We start from the raw sequence: 22,022 nt of genomic DNA, 5'->3' as shown, positions 1-22,022 counted from the left end.
TTAAATTACAACAACTCTAAGGCCTGGACTAAGGGCCTTAAAATTATATAGTATACGAAACAACAAAAAACACAAATTAACGAATCACAGTAGAAAGTATGGCCAACTAGGAAACTAGAATTAATCACTCACAAACGTCATCCTTAGATCTGCCGTCTTCCCACTGCGTTCCGGAGACAACATTAGTTCCTAACTTTATTCCCTATTCCGTTTCCTTATCATTATTATTTTTTAAAACCTACTCCCTAAAGACCCTCACTTTAACTTTAATTTTACTCAAATTTACTACAGGTCATGTTAACCTGGCAATATACACACCTAACCAGTGATTTTATATTGTTTAATATACCTATCAATCAAAACTTATGAATGACTGTAATTTATTCGCTATACAGTTAAATTTTAAATATTTAGTTTCTTATCAGATTTTAACTTTAAATTAATATTATTTGGTCTTTAAACAAATTTAACACATTTAATTTTCCAAACAAAATGTATTTACCCAATTTTTCCAATATCTCCACAAGATTTTTTCCACCAGACTTTTTCTGTCGTGGATTGTACAGGTTTTCTTCTTAACGTCTTCAAATATGTATGCTTCTTCTAAAGTGACTTCTTACCCCAAAGGTTGATACTTCAGCACGGCACCAAATCGAATATGTAGCACCATGAGTCTTTCTGTCTGACGTGGAGAGCGGGCGTAAATGTTGGAAAAACCGGTCGCCACATCCTACGTACGACCCATGCATCTTTTCTTACTACATATTTCTGTAGCCTTGTGATCGTCTAGAATTTGTCTCTAGCTGTCTTTACTTCTGCTTCACGTTGTGTATTTGCTTCTTACAGTTTCTTAAGACGTTTGTCTTACCAGGAATAACAATGCGACAGTTTGCTTCTACATATTTTATATATATATATAGCTGAATACAGGTATACAAGCATAATAGATAACAATACTAGCTAAAACCATTTCTCTACCCTAGCCAGCCTCGCGGCTGTCTAGGAACTCAGTTGTAAGCTCTCTGGAACCTAATAGAAGCCTAACGAATTCTCACAAGTATGATAGTTTTGTAGCTGTGGGTTTTGGACGTTCAATTATCTAATTGGTCAAATATCATGTAAATAAGTATAGAGATTGGTCAAACAAGCTAAATGATGCAATTGTAATTTTCCGTCACATGTTTCTCGACACAATCTATCCTTGAACTCGGACCCTCTTTCCTGTTATTCTCACGCTATTTCATAAACAGTTAATTTGCGTTTTAAATAAACTCATACCTTAATATACTGACAATAGAGAATAATTTGTAAAGATAAAAAATGTTGTTTAACCCATCTTATTTCTCTATTCCTTGTCTATAAATTTAAAAACAATGTCGCAACGACGATAGTGCTACATATTTGCTATCAACACACAGAGTCAAAACAAATTATTTTTCGACCATCATGTGACAAATTGCAGATCTACAAATTAGATTATTTATTTGGGACATGATATGGTTCATTATTATGGTTTACTAACTGGAGTTCTATCGTGTATTTATTTTATTAATTCCATTTCACCATCGGTTTGGCTTATTTCACAGTTAAGTTATATACATTTAGTAAGAACCTTAGAACGACATAGTGGGGAATAACTATCATCTTAAACACCTCAATGCACACTCTGCCAGCGGCATGTTTGATCTACACTCACTTAACTTTAATCCAAACTTTAAATCTTTCAACGGTAAGTAGGTGCTAGATAAATGATTACAACCCCCAGTTGTATGTATGAGTAGGCCCCCAAGACGTGCAGTAGAACGGATATGAGTAAATCAATTATAACAAAAAATATAGAATATTTCTGAATGAAAATTTAAACCTCTGTAAATAAATACAAAAAGCAATTCGAAATAAAATTTTAAAAAAGTAATTTCGAAAAGTAAAACCAAAAGTATAGGAACCACCCAAGTTTTAATAAAATCATGCATTATAACTATTTTTATTCATTTATCTTTGCTTTTTCAAATTTAATTGGGTTCTTCGTGTGTAACAAGTTATGCCAATTTTTAAATCGGGGAATATATGTTTTTACAGCTTTAGATCATAGTATATATATATATCTCTACCATAAATAATAGCCCGAGCATGTCACACAATATATGGATTTAAGTATAGTATTTTACGGGGTAGAGTTGATGTGGAGTATAAAGGCGCGTTCACACTGGGGGTTTAATCTGAATTGAACTCAGAATAAAGTCTTATTCCGGATTTAGGCGTCACACTCAAAACTCAATCCGAACAAAAACGAATCCGTATATTTTTTCCGAATTCAATCTGGAACAATTATTCCAGATCAGGTTATTCGCAGTCAAAATTTGAGAGTGGCGTTCTTGATTCAGATTAACGGGGTTACCGGAACCGAATAACTTTGCGCGCATGTTCACTTCTAATTCAATTTTATGGCTTGGATGGAATCGTGTGTATTTTCCGGGCCAATAGTCTGCAAATATATAAAAATTAATATCAGATCACGGCTGTTCTTTTAAGGCCTAGACATTTGAGGCAGGGCAGGGCAGGGCAGGGCAGGGCAGGGCAGGGCATTCCTGTTCCAGACATCTTGAGTCTAGTAGAATCCAGTCTCTAGCATGTATTGTATGTAGTTCGATTACAATGACAACAAAATTCAATTGATTTGCATTGTGCATGTTTAGTGCTGAAAGGATTTGAACTATGAAATTATCTTCGCTAGTGTACGGAGTCGAGAGTGAAGTGCATGTACATACTTGTTAATGCATAGTAAACACGACCAGAAGAGTAATCATCCTCATTCGCTTTTAATTCTTGCAGACAAATCGTGCCCGACGCTCGCTGATGTAGCCTTGCTCCCCCCAAAAATTAAATATTAGCAACAGAAGATCACGAATAAGAATGGCGGGTGTATCCATCTTGCATATGAATGACCTTTACTTCTGCTAGTTATGTGCATTCAGTGTGACACGTTTTAATTTCAATTCAATCCGCATAAGCTGTAATGTGACCGACCATTTTTAATCCGAGACAAACCAATCCGAATTCCGGAGGCCGGTCTCCGGAATTCGCATTGAATGCGCATGCAGTGTGAACGCAGCTTAAGCCGAATCATCCTATTTTACTGTTTTCGACCTCCATCCATATATAAGTCGAAGCGGTTTAAAGATGAATGCGAATTAAATCATGCATTGATATGACAGGAAATAATAACAAAAATTCTGTAAACAACGTTGTGCACTACTATCATGATATGACGAATTGGTGTTGTGATACTCGTACTGATTAACACATACGTAATTGCGCGTAATTCAGCTGAACAAAACGCACAGATTTTTCACGATTTTGATAACTATCACAAAGATACATTGCGCCTAATTGTCGTGTTGCACCTGGAATAATATATACACTCCTTTTTTCCAACGACGATTTCCACAGAGCTTTGCAAAAATAAAGCCACGTAACTATTGCTACACATATCGATCGCTAGGTCCCTGATTCAAGGGACATAAAAGTGAACAAGAACATTGGTCTGTAATTTATTGTTAATTGTCAGAGACCGTGCGTATTGAACGCTTTCTAGGGTATATCCTGACTAGCAAAACTGATCTCCTGGCTATATTACCAATTCATCAAAAACGACGTAAATCCAGGACTAAAAAGCCCCCCACCCCTACGCCCGCCCCGCCAAAAAACTTGGAACAATTATCACCACCGAGTCAATCAATTTATTTCGAGGCAATATTTTCAGTGACTACTGATTACTTTGTAAGCGCCAACATGGAAATATGATCGTATATTGCCGCCGATCCGTCAACTCGTCGCCCACAATTTTTTACAAACACTACAAATCATATTTGTCATTTGATCGTTTTGTAATTGATAATGTTCTTTACATCAGTAAGGAAAACATAAAGTTGGTTGGACAGGTGTAACGAGATTGGTGAACCATATTGGGGCTGATAATTTCATTAGAGATTCAATTCTGCAAGGGTTTCTTTATCACACAAATTACAAGACTTTTAAAGTTTGCAGAATAAAAATATCTGTTTCCCGGGAAATATCAGGAAAGATTATAATCGGTCCCTATTTGATGGTTATGGGATAATAATGCCAACCAATCATAATCCAGGATGTCCACTGTTCAGGATGCAAAATGAAATGAAATGGGGTTTAACGACCTGTTCTGCTCCTAACCTGGGCTAATGAAGACGGGCATACGCCATACGGTGTGCTATGAGGGAACTTTTGCCTGGGCAGCGGCACTACTTCCTGCTCTTATATCGAATTCCAACTGTTACAAGGGATCTTTCACGTGCACGCCATTGTGTACATGGGACCTCGTTTTCTTTTGTCTCGACCAATGCAGGGATCGAACACCCGACGAACTCCAGGCTAGCGAGCCAGCGTCTTACCCACTTAGCCACCGTGTCCCCGTTGAGGATGCAAATATTTAAACACATGTTACAATCGATTAAAGCCGATAATAAATTTTGTTTCTAAATGTGCAGACATATTTATATCGGTTTCTGCATTGATGTTGTTATACGTTTTCTCATACATGAACGACATTACACAACCTAGCGCCAATCAATTTCACACAAATATCATTGTATTACAGACAGCGAAAAATAACAATAGCTGTTATAAAATGAACACTGAAGCCACCAAATACAAAATTGATCTTGGAATTATATTTAACTTATAAGTCAATACAACACAATGAACACCGGGGACAGATTCAGACAAGCAGAAAATGTCATTTGCATTTTCATATATTTGTGATATATCAATTGATGCATTGCCCTTTCGGTGTCGGATTTAGATGAAGGGAGGCTATTCGACTTGTGAGGACCCTACCAAACCCTGCACTAACCCTCACGACTACAGAAGATGAGAGTGTGTTTTAGACACAATTTTTCCGGCGTGGTTCTCCCTTGTCAGTGATGCAGGACGGAGGGGCTGACAAGGAAAGCTGTCTAGTCGTTTGGATGGGACGAAAAACCGAGGTCCCGTGTACACATTGGCGTGCACGTAAAAGATCCCTTGGCAGTTGGAATTCGATATAAGAGTAGGCCATAGTGCCGCTGTCCGGGCAAAATTTCCCTCATAGCACACTGTATGGCGTATGCCCGTCTTCATTAGCCCAGGTTAGGGGCAGAAAAGTAGGACGTTAAACTCCATTTCATTTCATTTCATTTTAGACACAATAAAATTGAGCAAAGCCGAGGATGATGACGTGTTTAAAAATAAATGTGTAAGAAAGACGTATTGCAGTGTCAAAAATATTATACCACACCCTGGTTGAAGGGCCCTTGGATCTGGCGGTCTACGTGTAGTACCATAGGTCGTTAGTCAGACGTGGAAAGCGGACATGCACTAAAAGCGGTGGCCACATGCGGCGTATGACCCATATTTCATATTACCAGTTATTTAATACAGTTATTCCTTTTCTTAGCTTAGTGAAATCTCCTATCACGTGTCCAAAATACAATCTATCATGAGTCCAGTGTTTGGGTGCTCGATTTTAGATGCATACTGGTCATACACATTTACATTAAGTGAAGGTCCCCATTATCGAGGATGGTTAATTTAAGTGAATGATACATGGTGTTTCTTATAGTCAGTAATGAATATATGTGGTGATAAATACATATCTTATGCGCGTCTTTGACCCCAATAGACGGCTTTGATACAGTGTCATCGGTTTTTGAATGTCAGTGATGTGTGTGTCCTCTCTTATCATTTTTAAAAACAGTAGGAGGAGAATATTGATAAAGAACTGAATTTACATTCCGGAATTGCTAATTATTTCATCGAAATACGGTTTCAAATGTCTACCAATGTCCTTGACAAGAACCATCAATCAACACGTGTGTGTGTGAGGGGGGGGGGGGGGCATCTGGCCTACATTGTGTGTTGTAATAGTCTAGACATCGCACCATATAACTTTGGCGTATGTTTCATACACTAAAAGTCATGACAAATGCACCAGGTGTTTATTCGGAACTCAATACGTGTTGATGAAGAAAGAGTGTTAAATCGTTTCATGTAATAAAATAGGAATGAATCCATAAATTTATTCAAATATGAACAATATGTGTATCTTACATACAAAAGATCTTTTATAATCCCTATTTTATTAAAATATAAACCTGTTACATATTACCCATTTTATTAAAATATAAACCAACCGTCTGTTCTATAAATTATATTGCACTACTACTGATAAATGTCTTTTAAATTCAAAATGCAATAATCAATGTTCGTCTAATATACGACGAATCAAGCTGTGCTTCTGTATTTTGAAAAATAACTCACATATTTTTAAAAGACACCTCAAAATTTACCTGTATACCAATAATTATTCATGTAATACTGTTAATGTGCAAATTATTCCCGAACATGGGCGCACGAGCCCAATGTTTTTTTTTACATATGCGTTTTTTCTAAAGAGAGAGAGAGAGAAATGGGGTTTAACGTCCACTCGACACAAACTAGGTCATTTCGGGACTAACATATGGTTTGATTTTATTTCAATAATTCGCTTGCGCGTAGGGGTCTTTAGCAGTGGGAGGAAACCGGAGGACCCGGAGAAAACCCACGAGGTTGGACAGGCGACTCTACTCCTTGTCACGTACAACCGGGGATTCGAAACCACGCCAGTTGACTCAATGACAGGCCGTATGATACAGCACGCACGTGCTAACCATTCGGCCACCCAACCCCCCGCGTTTTTTCTGCTATTCCAGGTCGAGTGTACAGTAACTTGAAAGTGGTCCAATAATAGTCTTTTTTGGGGAATTTTTTGGACCAGCAGGAACTGGTCGCTAACCGCTACTCTTCTTCTTCTTCTCCTTCTTCTTAGGGTAACGCTCTTCGAAAAAGCCTAAGGCTCTGTCAATTCAAGTCCAATCGACATGAAAATTTTAAGTGGCATGCTTGTTCTTTGAACAATTCGGCATCGATTTGGTCAATTAGATTTTTTAATTTTATCCAACAACATGATCGTACTTGTTTAAAATATGTGTGCTCTTGCAACCAAATGCCCACTCTATGCCCACCTGATATAAGTGCAATACCTAAAAATTCTCATTTCAAGTCCACAGAGCCACGGTCTGAGAAGCCAGTGGTCAGGGTGTGCCGTCCACGTGGAAAACATTTTAACATCCCATTTGATTTTCGGGACTATCTGAGATGTTCCGCGTTAGGCGGTATTATATTTCGTGTGCGACAATACTATATAACGGAAAACTACCGGAAAACACCATGTTATAATGAATACGGGAAAACCACTAAATACCGGAAAACACACTAAATACCGGAAATACCATAAATAGGTAACCCGGAGACTGGCACCCTAAATAGGTAACCCGGAGTTTGGTCCTCTGTGTGCCTGGGTTAGGATTAGGTTTTCCAGTGTTTTCCGGTATTCAGTATAACTACTATAACATGGTGTTTTCCGGTAGTTTTCCGATGTTTTCCGATATATAGTATAGCCCTTTCGTGTGTGTAATCTGAAAAATGAAATATATGATTTTATGTATCAAGTCCGTGGTTAGTGTTTATTGGACAGGGAGAGTATCAAGTCCTCGATTAATCAAATTCTAGCATACACATCATATATGGTCAAATGGGTGAAATAAGGTATTTCTGCTACATCTAAACTTAATTGAGCCTACATAAGGTGAATTTGACTATTATTATTATCATACCTTTGACAAAACATCCGATGACCTGTGTAAGATAACCATTTCAACCCGTTGATCGTTATTAAAAATCAAGTCATCTAGTCATTATATTACTTCTGACTCTGACTGAATTTTCGATCGTTTTATCTGGCGTAACATAAGAGATTATTGCCGAAATAATAAGGATAAAATAATAAATAATCAACTATTGAAATATTAAAGTCGCGCAAGTTCAAGTAGTGACACGTGTTAGCACATGTTAAGCCAGTTGCAATTGTTTTATATTGGTTTGTGAAATATAGTTAGTGATCTGCCATTTTCCAAATTACCAAAGAACTCAGTATGAAAGACTAGGTTTTTGTTAAAACATTTTGATCCACACATCTTAAATTATACTAGGTCTCCATGTATGCCCTTTGCATTCTACAGGAAATGGTTGCTGGTTAAGGACGATCCCAAAGTGTATTTCATGCAAGTAGTGTGTCTTAACTTTTAGTTTTATGTCGAATAAACATACATACTAGTTAAACTCGTCTTGTTATGAAAATCTTTTTAAAATTTAGATTGATGAATTGTCGTTAGAGTTTTGATATCAATGTTTCATAAACAAATATTCCATAAAGGGGAATTTTAGTCCAAAAATATCTCGTTTTCATATGAAGCACTATACGTTTACGGATTTGGCCATTCATTATTTGTTTTCAATTAAATATCTTGAAAATGTAAGTTAGTATTTTGAAAATTCAAGTTAGTATCAAGTTTGTATCTTCAAAATTCAAGTTAGTATTTTGAAAATTCAAGTTAGTATGTTGAAAGTTCAAGTCGGTATTTGAAAATCCAAGTTAGTAGTTTAAAAGTAGTTTAAGTTAATATCTTAAAAGATTAAGTTAATAACTTAAAAGATTAAGTAGTTAAAGATGCCTTCCCATGTACAAACTTGGTGATTTGATAATATATTTGGGCTAAAAACATGGTGTATTCCCACGAAGGCGCAGTTACAGAGCGTGACCAAAATTAATCCTATCCACGAAGGCGCAGATATCGACTTGTCGGCTTTCGTTTGAAGAGAGGCATGTTGCTATTAGGACCCAATTAACGGTGTTAAATATTTTATGAATTTATGTTCACTCTGAACCAACAACACTCTGGAAGGATGGCATGCAAGAATCAAGAAGCTAGTTGGAAAAGCCCATCCGAATGTTTTTGAAATGATCACATTTTTACAACAAGAACAAAATATTAACCACCAAGGAAGAGATATAAATATGCTCAAATCCAAAGCCAGCTCCATGAATTGAAAGGAAGACACGAGGAAAAGGAATTGACTTTAGTCGAGTATTTAGACAGGGTGTCTTATTTGGCGAAATTAAAGTAATCTTTGTTATAGTGTAGTTATGTTTTCATTTCTTATGCCAAAAATGATGCTAAAATGTTGGTTAATTAGTTACATTGGGGATTATGAAAGTGTAAATTCTTATCATAACAATCTATAACACCATTGTTACGATTTTAATCCATGTTAATCCCTAGGAGCTGGATTCCCACGAAGTCGTCGAAAACGACCTCGTTTAATCCGTTACGGTCAATAACTGCGCCTTCGTGGGAATAAATCAAAAACATATTCATACTAATTAATCTATCAAAAATGTGCTTCAAATCCCTCTCAAAACATTGTATTACTATCTATTTACCGTACATATTGAAGTCTAAGTAAATTCTTTGATTATCTTCTGCCATCTCTTTTTCCGCCGTTTGATTGCAGAGTCTGTTGTACGTTTAAACCCCTCAATGTTCCAAAAACCGCTTAACCATTCGATCAAGAAATAATAACCGGTTTCTAAGTCAAGCTGGCAGTCAATAAGCCGACAGACTTACAGTTAGTGATACCCTGACATTTGTGCCCAGTGCTTGCCCCATGGCTGTTTTCAGAGAATCCGCTATTTTTCAAAAAAAGTAGGGGATATTTGATTTTTAAGTGTTATTAAAGTCACCTAATGAAACTGACGAAGAAACAAATGACAAAATGAAATGAAGTTCACATTCATCGATTTATTCCAAATGATCGTTAGACTAAGTAAGGCACAGACTGACCATTATAAGGGTAAAATGATACCCGGGGTCAAACAGCAAAGTTACCACAGCATCACAACCAAGTCAGTAACGGGTAAATCTTCCTCTGTTTGCCAAACAAGCATTGATCCGACGTGGCATACTCCTAATGAGACGTCTAAGGTCATTTTGGTCCAGATTGTCCCATTCCTGTTGCAACGCAGCAGCAAGTTCTTGGACATTGGCAGGACGTTCTTGACGTTGACGTAACCTCTGTCCAAGCATGTCCCAGACATGCTCGATGGGGGAGAGGTCGGGACTCAGTGCTGGCCAAGGTAATGTGGTGATGTTCTGTTGTTGGAGGTAACCTGTAACGATCCTGGCCCTGTGACATCTTGCGTTGTCATCCTGGAAGATGAAACGGCGGCCATGACGTCGTGCGAACGGCACAACATGGACTGCCAAGATGTTGTCCCGGTAGTACTGGCCTGTAACACGCCCTGCAACAACATGTAAAGCCGTTCTTCCAGCAACAGTGATGCCTCCCCACACCATAACAGAACCACCCCCAAATCGATCATGTCTGATGACGTTAACGTCTTGGAAGCGCTCGTTTCGACGACGCCACACCCTCCTACGTCTGTCCAAAAAATCAACAGTGAACCTTGACTCATCTGAAAACATCACATTGCTCCAGCGTCGATTATCCCAGTGTTGACGATCCCTACACCAACGACGTCTTGCCTGAATGTGATGATCTCTCAAACAAGGGATCACGCGAGGACGTCGGGCGCGAAGGTGACCCCTATGCAGTCGATTCCGAATCGTCTGGCCACTCACTCTCACACCAGTGTCTGTTTGAAGACGAGCGCTGATCTGATTTGCTGTGATGACACGATTTCTCAAGGCCAAGGTACGGATAAATCGATCCTGGGCTTGAGTTGTCGCCCTTGGTCGACCTGAGCGTGGTCTGTCCTGTACAGATTGTGTATCACGGTATCTGGACCATAGCCTGCTTATGACAGACTGAGAAACATTCATCGTCCGCGCCACAACCGCCTGTGTTGTGCCGATCTGTAGCATGCCAAGGGCACGTAACCTTTCATTTTGGGTAAGCCGACGCATATCAAAATTTGTTTTCTGGTCACTAAAACAATTAAACTGATGTTTCCACCCTGGAATTCAATGCCACAATGACTGTAACATTCAAAGTCAGAGTCGTGCAAATCTTGGGTTGGACCCCCATGATGATCCCAAGCATCACCTGCATTCCATGCGGTAGCTATTGGTGCGTTTGGGCGTCACATGTAACTGGAAATGTTTCTTCTGTTAGGTTCTATAGTGACTTTTTTCGAAGTCATTTGCATATTTTAGTAGTATGCCCCCAAAATCAAATATCCCCTACTTTTTTTTGAATAGTATATACTTTTATTGGAAATAACTACCCTATAAATACTTTCGTGAGAAGTTGGTATTTAAAAATGTTAGTAGTGTAAAAGTTCAAGTTAATATCATAAATGGTTAAGCTAATAACTTATATTACCTTGAAATTTCAAGATATTAACTTGACTTTTCAAGATATCATCTTGAATTTTCAAGATGTCAACTTTAACTTTCAAGAAACAAACTTTTATTTCAAGCTACTTACATGAATTAACATGACTTTTCAAGATGCCATCGTGAATTTGCAAGATACCAACTTGAATTTTCAAGGTACTAACTTTAATTTTCAAGGTACTGACTTGAATTTTCAAGATATTAACTTGAATTTTCAAGATATTAACTTGAATTTTCAAGATATTAACTTGAATTTTCAAGATATTAACTTGAATTAACAAGACACAAGGCGTAGGACTTTTGTAGAATTTTTGCTCTTTAAATTAGTAGGACTGAATTAATTAATATCTTTGGCAAATTATTGGATTCACATATATGTAGCTACTTAAATCAAAATGAGCGAATGAGTGACAGATTGTTACATAAAAAAGTCATAATGTGGTAAGCATTCAATTCTATGTTGATAACAGATATCTTGTGGGAAATTTCTCAGATAAGTTTTCACTGTCCACATAAGGGTGGGTTTCGACGTCATTAGGATAATTGACCAATCTCCATAATTATTTACATCATATTTGACCAATTAGATAATTGGGCGTCAGGGCCCGAAGCTACAAAACTATCATATTTGTGAGAATTCGAGAGACAGCAGACAGATTCTGGAAGGGAAAAGATGTAGCAATTTCTATCAGCAGACTCGCCCCAGCGAGTCTGGCTGGATAGGGTTGAGAGAATGACTTTAGTATTATAATCTACTATGTTTGTATTTATGTATCCAGCTATGATATATAAAATATAAAAACGAATAGTTGCATTGTTATTCCTAGTAAGACAAACATCTTAACTACTGAGAAAACAGAAGTCTTAACTATTTAGATAAGAAGAAAATAGTGTGCCGCTTTCCACGTCTGACAGAAAGACCCATGGTGCTACACAGGACAACAAATTTCAAGACACTAATCTGAGATTTCAAGATACATATTGGGGTTATCGTGATTATAAGTAATATTACAAAAACTGTCATTACAGAGTTTGTGCGGCCTCAAATTCTTCTACCTTTCCATTCATTTTCAGCACATTGCAAACAGATGATGACGATGATAATGTTAATGCTGATGCTGATGATAAATTACCGGTATATTGCTGACGGAATGTAAATTTTTGGATCACTTGTTGGAGATCCGGAATCCCAGAAATAATTTTTCCCAAGTATTCGATCGTGTGCGAGTCATCGATTGTTCATATACAGACTGTAAGACCTCACTTATATTGGTTTCAAAAACGGTTACATTGTCGTTCTTCCCATGTGGTCAAAGGTGGAGGGGACAAAAACGTAGTTATTTACAGGTTAAAGACCACAATGAGGGTCAAGTCCACAAGTCCTCGATTGTTCACATGTCGTCTGTACTTCCTCAGTCAGATTGGTTTAGAAAATTAAAAGTTGGCCGAATCTTTCAGTGGGCTGCTCCTTTGTCAAAGGGGGTCTGTTCTCGGATATAAAGTATTGAACCCACTCAATTTATATTATTGATATACACTTGTGAATGTGTGTAGTCGGTTTTTGGTGTTCACCATACACAAAGTCCCCATTTGTCGGTATTAAAACATAATATGCGTCCTCGGTTGATCACATTAATAACTGTTCTATCGCGATATTGTGCCATACATCAATTTTAAACAGTTATTTTGTATTTTTCCCATGTGTGGTCCAAGGGTTGTGGGGTTGGGGACAAAAACGTAGTAAGTGTCAAGTCCACAGTTTGATTGTATAGAGCAAATGACCTCGTTTGGCGGCGTTCCCATAATTACACCATGCGTGTCCTCGATTAGGCGTAACTAGCATAGGGACTCGGTCGGTCGTATTTCCCCAATTATTTGCAAACTCCAGTGTGTCCGCATTTCTTCCGTAAAAAGTCAAATGCAGAAAATATATAAATTGAGGTATGATTTATATCTTTTCATAATCGTTTGATGTAATAGAGTTCATAAATAACAATAAATGCAATATTTATCAAGACCTCGATTAGGAGGATCCATTCGAAGGCCTCGATTGACACCATTTACATGTATGTGTGTGTTGGGGGGGGGGGTCTAATGGTCCAACGTGTGCACTTTAGAACCATATGCGCCATACAGTGTGCCATGAGGTAATGTTGCCCAGACAGAGCGACACTACGGTCAATTCAGCGAGCAAGCGTCTATTTTCTTCGCGAGACAGCATGACTCACCGAGTAGAGTTTATACATGTAAGTTTTGTTTTATCAGACGAGATTCGCTTTTGGTGTTCCTGTTAGTGGTAATGGCAGGACTTGTGGTTCCTGCTGAAAGTTGGAGGAGAGTTAGAGTTAGAATTAGACTATAATAAGGAGGTTTTGAAAAGATATTAAACCCTCAGTAATCAAATCGAGTTTAAAAAGCATACTTGCGGGAAAATCTGCTCAAGTGGTGGATCTTGATACTCTGACGAGATCTTTTGAATTGAATCGAAAATCAGATGACTTTCGTGATTTCTCAAGATCTATAAATTTAATGGTAAGTCTACTTTCGCTTCGGCGGGAAATTCCTTGTTGTATGTCACGAGTATATTGCCATCAATGTGCTTCCATTTAAACATGCATTATGTAAGAGCTAAATCTTATCATTGCAGGTCTTTCTTTAGGCCTTAAATGCTATATAAATTATTAATTAGGCATTTATTAATATAACAAGACCATAATCAACTCTTGATGCGATCGGCTACCCGAGATTTTAACTAGATTAGAATGGTTCGTCATTTAATAATTTCATTTAAAAATGGGAAAGCGAGACTAAGACTTGAATGTACCAGTACCGTGGTTACAATAATAAACAATCAATGCACACATCTTATCAAAACTACAGTGATAACTTTCTCAGAATAATGTAATTGAATGAAATTTCCAATATATTCCTTTTGCATTATCTATTTTTGAATAGTTATAGCAAGAACGGCCAGCTCTTTATCTAAACCTTTTATAATGTATCTCTAATTTAAAATACATTAAAAATATCAAACTATTATAGCAAGAATGACCAGCTCTTTATCTAAACCTTTGATAATGTATTTTTAATTCAAAATGCATTAAAATATTGCAGAAAAAATAATCTTCTGTGTTAGTACACCCAGTATATCTCTGAAAATATTTAAGAGTCATTCCACGATAAAACCATACAGAAGGTGGGAAGGTGAGGATCAGCAGATTAAGTTCATCTCGGGGGGATTTTATGGACTCCTCAAGACTACTTCACAGCCAGGGGGGGCGATCTCAAAATTTCCCCGTTATTGAGAAACAGCCTCTGGTTGATTTTTGGCCAATTTTGCCATTTTTGCCATTTTTCAGGTCATTTTTGGTCAATTTTTCAGCCACGCGTATACTATCTCCCTGATAATGTCTGTCTTCTACATCGTTAACACTGTTCATCACGTGCATTTTGCATACCGATAGTCCATTGGCCAATCACGCTATTTTACCGAGATTTCGCCTAATAGTTTGGATGCAGCTATGGTGGGTGGGCGCCAGGCAGGGTAAGCTTACTCTTCCGGACATCTGTTACCACTGTTTGTCGTGTATTTTGTACACGGTGAACAGTCCATATGCTGATTACACTATTTTGCCTTATTACACTATTTTGCCTATACCGTTTTTTTTAGGACTTCGAATTTTGTCTAATGGTTTGGATTGTTCATACTTGGTTTTATTTTATTGTAGCGAGTCTAGGGTTTGGATGGAAATGGTGGTGATTGGTGATGTTAGTGGGGGTCTTCCTGTGCCCTAGTGTGAAGACCATAAAGTCGCATCTATTCTCTGGGAGTAATGCTCAGCACAATTGTAACATATGGCGACTAAAACAGTAAATATACACCTGCGAAAATTAGCTCTATTTTCTATGATGCGGGATAGGTCAAAATATCGAAATTCAATCAATGCGAAATAATAAGTCAAAGTTGGTGAATTTTCCCTATTGTAATCTCTCATTCTCTGTGAAATGGCCAACTACTTTCATTCAGAGTAAGCCAGCTTTCTCCATTTCTTCACCAAATCATTCGCTTGAAACCCGCTCGAGCAAAACTAGTCTCTTTGATGATGATTGGTATCCCATCCATGATGGCCGTGCTCGAGACCGCAGAAAATTGTGTTTTTTCTTCATTTTTGGCCATAGAATGTGGCACATATCCCAGATATGAGCAATGATATGACTTAATAGATTGAAAGAGTGTACTAAGGACATTAAGGAATGTCACTTAGCACATTACATAGCAATTAGTGAATTGAGAACCGAATGGGAGCTGATTTCTTGACGAAGTGGGATTTTTGATCTTGATAAGTCGATTCTAGATAGAAAGGTGATATGTGCTGCCCATCGCTACCGCCTGGGTCTCAAATGGAATATTCCAAAAGGATGTAAACAATATGCTTTCCATAATGAGGAAATGGGCTGTCAAAAGAGCCAAGTCCAACACCACCTAAGGTTAGTTCTTCCAAAAAAAATTCATCATAGGATCATTTTCAGAGCCCAAAATAAATCTTGCCATGCCCTTTAAACTAAATTTGTATATGAAGGACATTTCTATCAGGGACCACCTCTCGAAATATTGTTGATATCAACCCCAACGTATATGGGCCATTGAAAATTTTCTTGCATCGAGTCTCCAGAGGATGGACTGGTTGGTAACAGGGACCCGTGGAAATACTTAGAAAATAATTTTTGTAAATTATTTTATGTGGTTTGGTTGTTTCAGGTTACTGTTGGAACTGGTGGCATCTCTCCCACTGCTACATCATCTGCAGCTACTGGTAGTGCTGCTTACATCCATCATCAATCTACTGCTACTACATCATCTGCAGCTATGGGTATTGCAACTGCCACGCTGCCTCTTCCTTCTGTAACCGCTATTGGTAGCGACACCAGTGACAGTAATGACTACCAATAATAGGCCTAGATCAGGCAATGAGGATTACATGCAAAGATCCATTTTGGACTCCGAAAATGATCATATGATGACGTTGAATATTTGACCCTATGCCATATTTTTTTATTTCAGGAACTACCCTGAGGCGGTGTAGGAACTTGGCTCTCTTGACAGCCCATTTCTCCATTATGAGCAGCATAATATTTCCGGCATATACATAGCATAGAAAAAAACCATTCTAAAATTAACAAGAATTTTTTAATGCTGCCAAAGTTTTAAAAACAAAGCAGAGAACTGGCCTTTAGTAAAGGTATTACAACTATTTCAGACTCAATGCAGCTGGTTTGAGGACTTCTGAAGCCCATCGCTTAACTCAGTCAACTGGAGTATCACCGCACAACTGTTTTCTGCTAATTTGATTGTGATCGAGCACACACACAAGGTTTCCATCGATATTTCAAAGACACAATTTCTTCCTTCTTTTTTTCAATAGTATTTTATTTCACTTAGCCGTTCCAATTGGAATAAGTTGATTCCAAGTGACACAACGCGGTCTTTGTATGGGTTCTCCTTAGATGTGGCAGTATGCATCCTTTTTGGAATATTCCATTTAATGCAGCTTCGTCAAGAAATCAGCTCCCATTCGGTTCTCACATCACTTATTGCTATGTGATGTGCTAAAAGGTGGGCCTTAATTTCCTTAGTACATTTTTTCAATCGTATGAAGTCATCCTCTTGGTCATATCTGGGATATGTACCACATTTAATGGCCAAACATGAGGAAAAACCACAATTTTGTGCGCTTTCGGGCACGGCCATCTTGGATTGGATACAAGGCCCCATCAAAGAGACTAATTTTGTTCGAGGGGGTTTCAAGCTGCTACCAATGAGCGCGGGCGAATGATTTGGTGAAGAAATGGAGAGAGCTGGCTTACCCTGAATGAAAGTAGTTGGTCATTTCATAGAGAATGAGAGTTTTACAATAGGGAAAATTCACCAACTTTGACTTATGATTTCGCATTGATTGAAGAGAGGTGACAGAGATTTTATTTCTCAGTGGTGGATTCACTTGCTGACGAACACGTCGATCCAGTTCGTCCCAGATGTGTTCAATAGGATTAAGGTCGGGGCTAAGCGACGGCCAATCCAGGACTTGGACACCGGCATTTCTTAAAAAATTCTGGGTAGCAATTGCTGTATGAAAATAACAATTTTAATTTGTTTTTCCAGTTCAAGTTACGTGTGCGTGTTCAGTTTAAGCAAACTTGCGTCGATTGACCTCACGAGTTTGTGTTTGCACGTGTTTTTCAGGTTTTTCATCTTTATATGCGCAAAAGTCACGTGATCCACGTGACTTTACAATTTTATGAAATTAAAGGCTTCTTACTACTTACTATCTGAAGCCTTTAAAAAATTTGAACCGTCTGTATCAAATTATAACCTTCGAAATGAAAATCTGAACCTCAATCTACCATTTTGTAAAACGAGTTCATATTCTAATAGTTTCTTTCCCTGCACAATTAAACTTTGGAACAACTTACCTGAAAATATTAAAACTTCACAAACGTTAAGTACATTCAAATTGGGCCTTTCACGCGTGTATCCTTTAATTAGACCACTACTATATTATAATACTGGAAATAGGAAAGAGAATATTTTTCATTGCCAATTAAGAAATAAAGCTAGTAACTTAAATAATCACTTATTCTACCATTTTATTAGTGACACAAAGATGTGCCCTAGGTGTAATTCTGCTGACGAAGATAATTACCATTATTTTTTCATATGTCCAGCCTACTCTGCCCCAAGAAAAATTCTAAAAAATAATCTACACCACCTTAATCAAAATGTTACAATTGACCTGATCCTATATGGCAACCCCTCTCTTTCAGATAATACCAATTCCAACATATTTGAAATAGTGCAAACATACATAAAAGACAGCAAGAGATTTTAAAACTTTAACATTTAAAACTTAAAATTACACTTCAAAATGTATATATGTTTGTTACTCACTGTCTGTACATATGTCACCACTGTATTGTAAACATAAGATTTAACTATTTTATATGTTTGGAGAGAACTTATATAGGCCTTGCCTGTTGTTCAATCCAATTCAGTTTATTGAATAAAATATTGTTTAAACTAAACTACTACTTACTATCGTTAGAAACACTTTAAAATTTATATGACTTACCAGAAAAAAAAATTGTTGAAATTCATCAGTGTCAAGTTTTTAATTTGGCTGAGTATATTAATCAAAGCACTCAAATATTAAACCACATGACTTACCCCAATTAAAATATATTACAATATAGAGAAATGGGGCTTAACGTCCACTGGACACAAACTTGGTCATCACGGGACTAATATATGCTTCATTTTTATTTCAATAATACGCTTGTGCGCAGACGTCTTTAGTAGAGAGGGGTGGGGGGGTGCTGTGGACTCGGTGAAAACACAGGAGGTCATACAAGTTTCTGAGATATGCTGTAGAATAATAATTATATATATACCTAAAACTGTGTGTGCTAAGTTTCAAAAAGCTATCTTGAACGGTTTATGAGATATGCTCCGGAAACAAAATCCTATACCAAATTTGTCTCCATGGAAACACAAAAAATATAAATCCAAGAAATTCCTAAATAACAAAAGGCACAACTAATGTAATAGGTTGATGTGTGTGAAAAGTGTCTAAAAGATATCTTGTATGGTTTATGAGATATGCTCCGGAAACAAAAATTTACACCAAAAACGGGTTATGAGATATGCCACGGAAATAAAATTGTACACCAATAACTAAGTTCAATTTGTTTCCATGGAAACACAAAAAATATAAATCTCAGAAATTCCTAAATGGCAAAAGGCACAACTACTGTAATAGGTTGATGTGTGCACAAATGTTGAACGATTTATGAGATATGTTCCGGAAACTAAATCGGGACGGACGGAACTTCGTTCGGCGCGGGATTAAAAAGGTAATCCAGTTATTTGCTTACAATTATTATTGTGAAGACGGTATTCTGTTTCATACCAACTAACAATTTCAAAACAATGTATGCGAATTACACCTCGCGGGTTCCAAAAACCACTTTGATTCAGGAATGTACAATGTAAACATACAGTACAATTTAATTATACTGGAGATCTGAACTCGGTTTGCTTCTCGTAAGTGGCCGTAACAATGGGTATACGCGAAGTCCCCCCCCCACCACACACACACACCGAGGGAATTTTGTTTAAGAGCTAACTGAAATTGGTACTAGAACATTATTCTGATGTTTCTGGCTGGTGCACAAATCAATTTGGCAGCCCAGACCTCAACGAGTGGCAACCTTACCAATTTATCAAAAACAACGCAAATTAAAGGCTGACAAGAGCCTCTGAACAAAACAGAAACAAAAAATCCCCAAAACTATATAAGAACATTAACTGCTATTTGTGTCCCGAAGCCTACGATACCCATCTTATTTCACCCCTCGCTCACCACGTTCGATCTATTTGTCGGTCTACCTGTTGACCGTGAATGAAAAGCGTTTGCTTAGCAGTTAAAGAGTTTTTGATTCAATCGAATATGGGCCTACGCCTATAGTCAGAAGGCAAAGCGTGTCCGATAATATTAAAATTAATTTTATAAAATAAAAAATCACTAGATGGGATTAAAGCAAAAGACATTTATTCAAAACGAGTAGATTCTAAATATAGTAAACCATTATCAATAAGTAAATGGGAAGAAGAGAATAGTTTTAATTTAGAAGAAAGTGAAATCTCACGTGTCTTCAATTTGGTCTATAAAACGAGCATTAACACTAGGTTACAGAACTTCCAATTTAAATACCCCCATAAAATTATATATACAAACGACCTTTTATTTAAAATTCAATTAAAAGAATGTTCTTTGTGCGATTTTTGCTATTCAAATATAGAAACTCCAGGACACATTTTTATATACTGCAATTACGCACAAGTAATATGGAATGATTTGCAGGAAATCTTTTCAACTAATGACATATCAATACAATTACAAATTATATACATTCATTTTGTTTTTTTGAAAAAAAAACCCAGGTTTTAAATCATATCTTATTTGTAAATCATTTAATATTTTTAACAAAATATTACCCCTATAAGTCGAAAATAGAAAATATTAGACCAACAATTATTAATTATCGAAACTACGTGAAAAGTAAACAACAGATAGAAAATGAATTAAATGAAACCTTAGTAAATAAATATGACACAATATGATTATCTTTATATATTGTGTTTTAGTTTATTTGTGTTTCTGTTTTTTCTACTAAATCAATTTTAAAAATATAGTATAGCTTTCAATAATAAATCAATGTTTTGTATGATTATTGTTTTAATGTGACGCTGAGATATGATGTTACACATTGTGAATGTAATGTGAACTATATTCTATGTCGTTTTTATAGATTATTTCCAGTCTAGGTTTCCCTTGACAGTGGTGCAGCGGCAAAGTTATATAGTCGTTTCGATGGCAGGAAAAACCTTTGTTGGCGAACTATAACAGTTTAAATTGGATGTTTTGTCGCACAAAACAATAAACACATCAAATACATCCGAATTTATTTTCAGATTCACATAAAAGGGCGCCATTTTTAGACCACAAACATTGAACAAATGTACACCATTACTTCTTTTATCGGAATTTAGTTACTGGATTGCTTGATGTTACACAATATGAGGATTTAAAACATTACCATGTCAGCTTTGACATTACAAGGTGATATCGTAGACAAGATTTGACACACGAACAGGCGATTGGTTAAATATCCCTATCATGTCAACTGTGACACAAGGAATGGGGTAGGGGGATTCGTTTAATATCACTTATGACCAGATGGTTAACTCATTAACAGATGGTTGGCTTGGGGCATGTAATGTCCGTTGACGGCTTGTAAAGTAATTTGTACTGAAAGCTTACCTGGCATTATGCAATAGTCCAGCTGTGTAATCGTTTTGCAACCTGTCGGTAGCTGATAGACTAGCGCTTTCTACCCAATCGGAGCATAGTCCATCCTCTTCTGAAGACTATCCATTCAGGCCACAGTGTGTGGGCGTGGGGTTTGACTTTTGGGGGGTGGACATTTGACCAGTGTTCGAGGGGTTAAAAGTGGGGATCTGAACGATAGTCACCAGGGAGAGGTTGGGATGACCTAGTTGTATGCAGTGTCACATTTCGAGCTCTAGTTGGCCGTCCACCTCTGGCTTACGGTCGTGGTTTCGATCCCTGGTGTTAGTGCACGTGGCTTGGAGGTAGGGGCACCTTCTCAACATCATGAGTTTACTCTAGGTCCTCCTGTTTCCTCCCACAAGAAAAAACCCCGTGCGTGCGCTAAGCTTATAAAAATAAGAAAATCTGCGATATCACCCTCGGTGGAAGCGGACGTTAGACACTAACAGAAGAAGAAGATAGCAAGGACCAGAGCCCCTAAAAGACAATCTAACTAAGGAGTCGTGCACATAATATTATAATGGTGATAAAATTGTGAATTGTTTGTATTTCATTGGTTCATTATTCATTCTTTCATTTAAACATGTCTATTATTGTTATGTTTCTAATAATCCTTCCTTGTTAACTATACGTTAAGCTACTTATCTAATGACAGACGGTTGACAGCTGACACATTAATGAGTTTAATTATTATCTTATTGTTTTATTTTTCTGTAATGTCCTTTATTTTTTAATCTCTCCTCTTTAATGGCTATTAGTAAAATTGGGGTATATTGTTAATTCCTAACTAAGATAGCATTTTATT

At 37.1% G+C, this 22,022-nt stretch overlaps 1 protein-coding gene across 2 annotated transcripts in view; it reads right to left on the bottom strand.

Moving 5' to 3' along the window:
* Positions 1-21,314, bottom strand: part of LOC126811976 (alpha-1,6-mannosyl-glycoprotein 2-beta-N-acetylglucosaminyltransferase-like) — a 37,861-nt gene extending 16,547 nt beyond the window's left edge. Inside the window, exons 1-2 of one of the 2 annotated variants that reach the window (XM_050538075.2) lie at positions 18,256-18,359; positions 17,781-17,873 (exon numbers count right to left, since the gene is read on the bottom strand). Coding sequence is in view for 1 of the 2 variants with exons in the window: in XM_050538074.2 (XP_050394031.1) it covers positions 21,188-21,194 (7 nt within the window). In the remaining variant the exon portion in view is untranslated. Of the gene's footprint in view, positions 1-17,780; positions 17,874-18,255; positions 18,360-21,187 lie in introns of those variants that run through there. The other variant, XM_050538074.2, reaches the window with a different exon arrangement.
* Between the last annotated feature and the right edge of the window lie 708 nt (positions 21,315-22,022).

The sequence above is a fragment of the Patella vulgata genome, chromosome 2 (genome assembly GCF_932274485.2).
Source record: "Patella vulgata chromosome 2, xgPatVulg1.2, whole genome shotgun sequence".
Lineage (NCBI taxonomy): Eukaryota > Metazoa > Mollusca > Gastropoda > Patellidae > Patella > Patella vulgata.
Note: the sequence above shows the minus strand (reverse complement) of the source record. Positions and strands in the feature narration are given on the sequence as shown.